This window comes from Phoxinus phoxinus (genome assembly GCF_949152265.1).
Source record: "Phoxinus phoxinus genome assembly, chromosome: 25".
Taxonomy (NCBI): Eukaryota; Metazoa; Chordata; class Actinopteri; order Cypriniformes; family Leuciscidae; genus Phoxinus; species Phoxinus phoxinus.
In genome coordinates this window covers 19,777,720-19,786,836 of record NC_136900.1, presented here as the reverse complement: position 1 = coordinate 19,786,836, position 9,117 = coordinate 19,777,720, and the positions used below count along the sequence as shown (strand labels likewise).

The 9,117-nt window shown below is 37.5% G+C and overlaps 1 protein-coding gene across 2 annotated transcripts in view; it reads left to right on the top strand.

Annotated features, from left to right (window-relative positions):
- The first annotated feature begins 675 nt into the window (after nucleotides 1–675).
- The window catches only part of dapk2b (death-associated protein kinase 2b), a 33,421-nt gene continuing 24,979 nt past the window's right edge, over nucleotides 676–9,117 (top strand). Inside the window, exons 1-2 of one of the 2 annotated variants that reach the window (XM_079604619.1) lie at nucleotides 676–845; nucleotides 1,814–1,982. In XM_079604619.1, coding sequence (XP_079460745.1) covers nucleotides 1,906–1,982 — 77 coding nt within the window. In that variant the 5' untranslated portion in view covers nucleotides 676–845; nucleotides 1,814–1,905. The remainder of the gene's footprint in view (nucleotides 846–1,813; nucleotides 1,983–9,117) is intronic. The other variant, XM_079604620.1, reaches the window with a different exon arrangement.

The following is a 9,117-nucleotide window of genomic DNA, read 5'->3' as shown; positions in this document are numbered from 1 at the left end:
GCTTGTTTAATATGTCCAGCAGATGGCGATAATATTGCAAACATAATAGTGCAAGCACAAGCAATAAAGACAGTTGACTAAATTATTTATTTAGTATTCCAGACTCCAACATTCACAGTGTGTTCTAATTAATAATTCATAGTTGATATTGGATTTATTTGCGAACCGGGTTTTACCGAATCTGCTGATCGCATAGAATACGCAGTGCAAATATTTACATATAGCCTATTGGTTTTTATTAAAACTATGTTTGTTTATTTAACTGTCATTTATTTTCAATACATATTATTTGTAACGCTTCCACTCTAGTCAAATTATTACTCCAAATATTAGCCTATGTGTAGGCCTATCTGTCTATTCAAAGCTTGCATGGCACAAAGTTGAATTAAAATTGATTATTTCAAGAAATACTGCTCACTGACACAAACGTAGAGTCCGATTACTCCGATTAAGTGTAAACTATGTTGGAATAAGCCATTTAAAGCGTAATTAAAAATAAATAAATAATGAATATCTAGCCATATCATTGCTTTAGTTCGACTGAAAGCAAGAACATTTTGATGAAACGGGTTTGAATTATTCAGAAAATGTCTAATAAATGACTCATGCAAGCGGATGTGTTTGAACCGGTTCTACTGATTCACTCAAAAGATTTGCCAATCTGACATTACCGCTGTGCTCAACAGGTGGCGCGTGAGCGAGCTCGAGATTGACAACATAAGCGCGTGCGCTCATTCAGTCTCCAGTTCAGCAGCGCGACTCGCGCAAGATACGAGCTCGAACCCGGGAATATGCTTCACATGTCAGCGGAATACAGTAATATAAGAGTTATTTCTTAAAAAAAGGTAAGACATCCTTTTTATGACTAATTTACAATATCAAATAAATAAACACTGTTCAGTGTGTCTTGTAAAACTTGTGAACAATGAAATAGGAGGAGATATTGTGTGAATCAATGAGTGTCATTGAGCAAACAGTGAACTTTTCTAACGTTCCGGCAAAGTTCTGAACAAGCGTTCTTCCAGTAACATTAATAGAACGTTCGCTTTCATTTTCTCAAAACAGCAGGAAACATGTTACACATCGTTCATTGAAGGTTTTTTATTCCGTTTTTTAACTGTCACTCTTTGTTTCAGAACGTTCAGAAAACATTCAAAAGTAACATTCCCATGATGTGTGCAAAATTATCAAAGGGAATGTTGCCTTAAAGTTTGCATAACCAAAACTGTTTTTAAAACGTTTGTAAAACTGGTCATTTTGACAATCCAGAGGACATTAAGAAATAATGTTTTCATAACTTAATGGGAACGTTAGAAAACGTCCTTAGTTTGTTAGCTGGGTATGCAGCTCTTAATATAACACACAATTAAAACAGCTGGCTGTGTTTTCTGCACATCTGTGAGGTAAATATTTATCATGATATCAATATAGGCTACTTATATATTCTTTACTTTTATAACAATAAAACTGTAAGGGTTGTCAGCCTGTCCGAACACTAATGCTGTCCAGCATTGGCATTTTTTTCACAGCACTCTCAATCTCACCTGATAATTCTCATGACATTGAACCCTCATTTTCCTCTAAAGAAAGTAATTTAATCACTTTTAACGACTTGAAATGTATGTCAACTTTGGCATTTCATGCTTCAGGAAGCTAAACTTGAGGTGCCAAGGGTTTTGTTATATTGTCACATTGCCTTATACGTCCAAGCAAGGATAATTATATATGTTTTCTTACACCTTCTTGCAAAGGAAGGAATGCAGTGAGTGCACATGCTGGAACATGTGCTTATGTGAGTCTCTGTTCATTGCAGAGTTGATCCCTACAAATCGACTGAACTTCCCAAAGATTGTGACAGATTTGGCCTGCTGTCCCTTGTTTACTGAGACACAAACATCATCATCAATGAGGACATTAGGAATGGCTGTGTTCAAGCAACAAAAAGTGGAGGATTTCTATGACATTGGTGAAGATCTTGGAAGGTACGTGATATAATTGGTTGCCTGAGGATGTCTTATAATTGTGTCTAGGCTAGCTTTTGTTTGTTGTTGACTAGCCGGTGAGCAAAATGAACTATCCCTGTTGCAGGACAGGTTCAAATCTGGTGAGCTCTTTGGGAAAAGAAAGGTTTTACCTTACAACTGACAATAAGCCATTCTGAATTTTCACATCACTGGACAGTGCATCCAAAGTATTATATCGTTAAATGTTATTTAAGGGAGTTCACCCAAAAATGTAAATTCTGTCATCGTTTACTCACTCATGTTGTAAATTGTTTGCCCTTTTTCTTCTGTGGAACACAAAAGAAGATATTTTGAAGAATGTTTCAACTGTTTTTTGTTCATACAGTGAACACATGGGGTCAATGGGGAAAGTCAATGGGGTTGTCAGAGTTGTTTTTGGCCCTATTGTCTTTCATTTGTGTGGGCCAACAAAACAGAAATAAAATTTTCATATTGTTTTTTACATAATATATTTTTGTCAATAATCTTAAAGTCGACATGAAGCTGAAGTTGCGATAATATTTTATTCCCTATGTGACGTATATCCGAGTGAAACGCTTCTCGAACAACAACAACAAAAAAATTAAGGTTGGGCCTTGATTTTGTTCATGGGAAATTGATTGGATTGTTTTGGTTTGCTATTGGTGGATCTCATGTGATTGACAGGTTGTCCCGCCCTCGCGCCATTTTAAAATAAATCATTTTTAATAAATACTACAATACTCCATAAAAAAAAGATATATCCATTTTGATTGCATTGTGACTTTAACTGTTTTAGTTTATACAATAGAAAAGTCAATGGGGTCCACTGTTTTTTTGGACCTTCAGTGTACGCATAAACAGAACAGAAAGACATTTACCAGCATATTTTCTTTTGTGTTTCTGGGAGAACAATCATTTTATATTCTTCATATTGTAGTAAAACTGAACAAAAATCGTGAGGGCCCCCCCACCCTCCTTTCCCTTGGCACCAGTTCTCATTCTTGAGTCATGTTTTGTTCTCTCTTACAAAGCACACTCCTCTTAAAAGCTGCCCCAACAGGCAAGCCAAACACTGATTAATGCAAAAAAACCTGTTATAATAACAACATTTCTACCATTTCAGCAGAAGGAAGTTGCAAATCCATCTAGACAGGAAGTGCTAAACAGCGTGAACATTCAGGAAAGGTGTAGTCTCACACCCAGGTGACTACCGGGTCGCCCCTGGCTATAGGTTGCAGGTGAAAGTCAGTCACCCTTTGGCACTTCTCTGTCAATGGTTTCTCTTATCAAAACTTTAATCAAGAAAGGCCATAAAACTGTTCTCAGGGAAGCTTGGAAAGGCGTCCTCCCGTAATTCAGAAAGGTTGTTCCCTTTTGTCACAGTGGCCTGGCCTCCTAGTTGAGGTACTATGAGTAGAAAGACAGATGTTAGTTATTGTTTGCAATATGTAACAGCTCAGCCATCTGCCTGGATGGCTTTGTGTACCGCTCAATGGCACAGTTTCTATGACACACCCTTAGATTAGATGAGATACCTGACCTCCCCTGCAGGACTGTAACTGAGAACGTGATTGATACAGGGAGCGAATTACTTTAAATTAATGAAGGGCTAGTTTTGTGTTTTCAAACCTCTAATGCAATTAGATTTTTAGGCTACCTTTTCTAAAGAACTAACATTTGATATCAACAGTTTGAAGTTTGCTTGCTTATCTAATAACATAATTCTCTTAAGAAGCTTAAAAATAAATAGCATACTTTACTGACCTAAATACCATTTCACACCAAGAACGAGAAGTATAAAAATAACTATAACTATATTTGAGTCCACACCAATGGACAATAGTGTTCAGTTTATTATAAGCGTGCTGCAGTTTTGTCCTCTGCCGCTTTAAATGCTCAAGTTCTTAAAGCAGGATGAATTCTGATTGGCTGTCAATGTTTTTTTCATTCATCAGCTGGAAGTGAAAGTGTTTCCAACAAAATTGTTCTTCTATGTCATTAGCGATTTAGTTGTGGTGTGGACTTCTCTATTCTCATAGAATTAGAATGATTATTAAAACGTATAAGTTTAGTTATCGTCCTTGGTGTTATAGGCCTCAAATCAAAAGAGTCCATCTACAATTATATGATATTCTGGACTCTAGAAATGGCCTTCAGTGTGAGTCTATGGGATTTTGTTCATCCATATTTTACCCAATATGTGTGACGTGCTATTTATTTCTATGCTTATATTAGATTGTGTCGTTAGCTTAGCAACATGCTAACTTTGAAATCTGATGATATCAAATGCTAACCAAGATCGCCGGTGCCTTTTGGGTGTTGACTTGATATTTATGTACAGTAGAGTGTTTCAAATCAGTCACTTGTCTGGTTCTGTGACGTTAGGATGCTGTATTAAAAGGGAGTTGCCTGTGTGGGCTGTGGACACATGTCAGCTCAGTACAGAGCTTTAGTGTTAGCTTTACCACCTGTACTTAGTATATGTTAAATAGCCTAAATATGAGCCAATAGTCATTTTACAGCAGAGAAGATACAATAATACAACCTTTTGTAGTGATGACTACAGCCAAACTTACAAAAGCTAAAGGTTGTTAGCTTGTTAGCAATGTGTGTTAATAACAGTCAGGTCCTATCCTGGAAAATGTTAGTTCTCTTTGCAATGTTTTTGTTTTCTTGTTTCAAAAAGATACCTTCATTCCCAAAGACATGTCATGGAGGGTCAGTTGCATTTGAGGTGGAAATACTCACGCACACAGACACGTATCTTGCGTATGAAAGAGGAAATAGCTCTTGTGTGGTTTCACAGAGCTAGTGTGTGGTGATCTGTGACACATTAGCAGCTACAAACATGTCTATTAGAAGAGGACAGCGAGAGAGAGACTGAAGGGGAAAATAAAGACACTTTAAATGCAAAGAGTTGTTCACACTCACAAACTCCCACCAGCCGTCGTGTTCCGTGTGGGTTGGAGGAGACTGGCTGTCACACCACCGCATGAATCACCTGCTTCAAAGGCTGACGATGTGGGACAAATGAGACCCTTTTAGACAACCATTTTGCTCCTTGGAGGTGGGGGCTTGTTGCTGACAGGGGCTTTATTCAGAGATGAAAGGAGTCTCCGTAATGGACAGATGACAGTGTTTGGCTATATTTGTCTGTCATTGGACAAGTTTGTTACATCAAATTTAATTTAAAAAGATTTGTAATTTGAAAGAGATCGTGATGTAAATCCAACATTGTTGTAGCGTAGTTGGCATGTATTGAGACTATGTTAACAATATGACACGACCTAAAAGGAATAGTTCACCCAAAATAAATATTTACTCATCATTTACTCACCCTCATGTCGTTCCAAACCCATAATACTTTCATTCATTTTCCGAACACAAATGAAGATATTTTTAATGAAATCTGAGAGATTTCTGTCCCTCCATTGAAAGTCTACTCAGCCAACACTCTGACGCTTCAAAACATTCATAAAGATATCGTAAAATAAATTAATATGAACTGAAGTGGTTCAATACAAGTCTTTTGAAGAGACAATAACACGTCATATGATATACAGATTTAATTTCGGCTTTTATTCACATATAAACTTTGATCAGCACACAATAATGGTCAACAGAAGCACAAGCATGCTTGCTTGATGCGCGAGAACCAATAAGGTTTGTTTCCACGCGTCAAGAAAGTATGGTTGAACTTCCATTTTCCATATTTGTATGCTGATCAATGTTTATATGTGAATAAAACCTAGAAGTATGTTCATCATATTCAATAATTAAACCAATAATAATAATTGTAAAATTCCATATATTCTAGATATTTCTTATACTTACAATTGATTATTGATGTCTAGGTTGTAGATTGTGTTACCCAAGTATTTTAATATGTTTTGTCCACATTTCGAAAATCAAACATCATGAAAAACAGTTGGTCTTGGTATTTTTTTTAGATAATGGGACCAGTTCTGAAAAAGAACCGGTTGTCAATTCTCAACTCTTGCATCTTTGCTATTACTCTATCATGTATTTTAGCGGGGCAAAACAAATTGTGCAACCACTGAGTTTCAAAATATTGCAAATCACTATCGTGTTTTACTGAGTAATGCAGCTCTCAAAACTTATGTCAGAAAACTTCTAATATTTATATGAATATTTAAATTAAATTGATTACTAAAAACGACACAAATTTGACCTTATAATGCTGTTATACTCACTATTGCAAAGGTTTGCGTCCACTGGAAACGTGACGTGTATTTAACATTCGACAGCCACATAATGGCCTCATTCATAAAGCGACATTTACCTAAAAATGGTTTTATGAGTGATTTACACAAGAAGAAAATGTTTGTGTTTCATGAATAAAGCCTATTTACCAGATTGAATTTCTATCGCGCATAGCCTCACTTTTATCTTTTGAATCAAATGATATAATGTGTCTAAAGGTCTATTTGGATTCATGTAATCCAGTCAGTATATATTGTGTAGTCGTGGTGCAGATACCAGTTCCAGCTAGTTTGTTAGTCGACAGGTAAGATAGAGGAAGAGTAGCCTAACTAATAAACATAGTGATCGTGTTACATTGCTTAACTGTTTTTTTTTTTGTCAGCGGGCTTTGGCAAATCTGTCGCTTTCATAAGCAAATCTATATTTGTTAAAGCATTCAGTTTATAACTGACAGGTGCTACTGAGCTCAGTAGACGGATGATGCTGGATGGTCCTCCATGAACAGCATTTAACACTTTTAAATTTAGCTAGACTTGTTTTATGAGAAAAAAAGCCATCTTCCCCTTTACTGTCTTGAGGTTAAGCAATAGGAGGAAGTGATGAAAGCCATTGAAGAAAGACGAAGAGAATTGGTGCAGTTTTCATGATCTGTTTGGTAATGTCCATGTGTATTTTAACAGGTCATTGCTACAATACGATAGATGCCATGTTATAAATATATGTATCTTTTTTAAGAGATCATGCAAATCATCTCCATAGCAACAGACTATACGCACAGCATTTGATTTGTGAGTTTTTTCCCCCATAACAGCATACCATATGATTCTGGGCTGTATTTTTACTGGCTGCATACTTATCTGTGAGTCATTATATGCTCTATATACAGGGCTGTCGTCATGAGGACAACCAGGTGACAAGAGTTAATGTCAATAATGTCCCTACCAATAAATCTGTTGTTCTAGGCCCCCGTTCATTTAATTATTATATAAATAGAGAATCATCTCAAACTTTTCTGCCATGTCAGAGTGCTTTATGAGTCATAGAGTGAACACTGCAATGACTAATACTATAAGTAATCGTGCTGCACACTTTATAACACACTAGTCAAGTACTCATATTTTTTACTCATATTTAGCTATTTAGCTATTAATTTAGGGGATTGCTAACACGACACCGTTCTAACAGAAAACCCCTAATGTGATCCGGCCGCTCATTTGCACAAAACAGTGCCTGGTGGCTCGAGAACGCAAACCATGAAATAGGTTCCAAGGTACAAGCCTTGAAAAATGTATAATACAGAATTTTTTATCGCTCCCTTATAGCCATGTGAACCGGAATTATCCCGACAACGTTTTATCTGTACAGATGTAAAGGGAAGGGAGGGAGGCCTTCACAGAGGAGAGACTAGTTGACACTTCAGGACTGCGTTGTCGTCGTGTCCAGACGCAGGTCCTTCATCAGATCCGGATACAGCCTGGATCCGACGGATTGCGGTAAATCTCGGGATAAACTGAGAGACTAATATTAGTGTAGACGCCATCCTTCTTATGATGTACCAAGTACATCAGGGTTTATGGCAAGTGTTCCCGGTTCCGGCTGACCTAAACTATGCAGCCTAACATTGAGTTATAGAAGTCTATAATGTGTTATGTGTATGCTAGGCCAAAGAGATGTCTTTTTAGTCTAGATTTGAACTGATAGAGTGTGTCTGCTTCCCGGACAATGTCAGGAATACTGTTCCAAAGTTTTGATGCTGAATAGGAAAAGGATCTACCACCAGCAGTCGATTTTTTTATATTCTAGTTATTATCAACTGGCCGGAATTTTGAGATCGCAATAGACGAGAAGGACTATAATGCGCTAAGAGCAATCTCAAGTACTGGGGAGCTACTAAACTATTTAGTGCTTTGTAAGTAATCAGCAATATTTTATAATTTACACAATATTTAATAGGGAGCCAATGCAGAGTTGACAGTACCGGGCTAATATGGTCATTCTTCCTAGTTCTGGTAAGAACTCTAGCTGCCGCATTTTGGACCAGCTGTAGCTTGTTTATTAAGCGTGCAGGGCAACCACCCATAATAGCTTGGTAAGTTTCGTCAGGTCGTGAAGAAATATAGAGCTGAGTATCATCAGCATAACAGTGAAAACTAATGCCACGCTTCTAAGGGTAGCATGTACAGAGTGAACCGCAACGGTCCTAGTACTGAGCCTTGTGGTACACCATACTGAACTTTGATCGATAAGACATCTCTTCATTTACTGCTACAAACTGATAATGGCCAGATAAGTATGCTTCAAACCATCCTAGTGCAAAATTCCGCTAATGCCGAAAACATAATTTCCGAGTCTATTCAAAAGATTGTTGTGGTCGATGGTATCAAATGCAGCACTAAGATCCAGTAACACTAATAGAGAGATACAACCACGATCGGATGATAAGTGCTACTCATTTGTGACTCTAATGAGAGCGGTCTCAGTACAATGGTATGGTCTAAATCCTGATTAAAAATCCTTGCAGATATAATTTCTTGCTAAAAAGGAACATAGTTGTAGCCTGGGAAAACCCAGACCACTCTCAGTTGTAACTGAGTAAGGGTCTGGCAAAGCTCCATAGACAATTCATTTCCACAGGGGCGTCACCAACGGACGTCGGATAGATCTAAAACCAATCAGAGCGATGAATGACATGACGTATGCAGAGCGACGGAGAAACATCTGAGACTCTCAGCAATTCTCTGTTTGTGTTAACGAAAATGACCATTTTAAATCGCTTGAAACAGACGCGATAGCTGATTGTTCGAACGAGTGATGTTGTGATGTTCCACGGCGGCATCCATGTCTGTAATGTACAAAATCTGCGTCACCGTCTCTGCTCTGTCGTCATCGTGTAAAACGTTTCTGATTG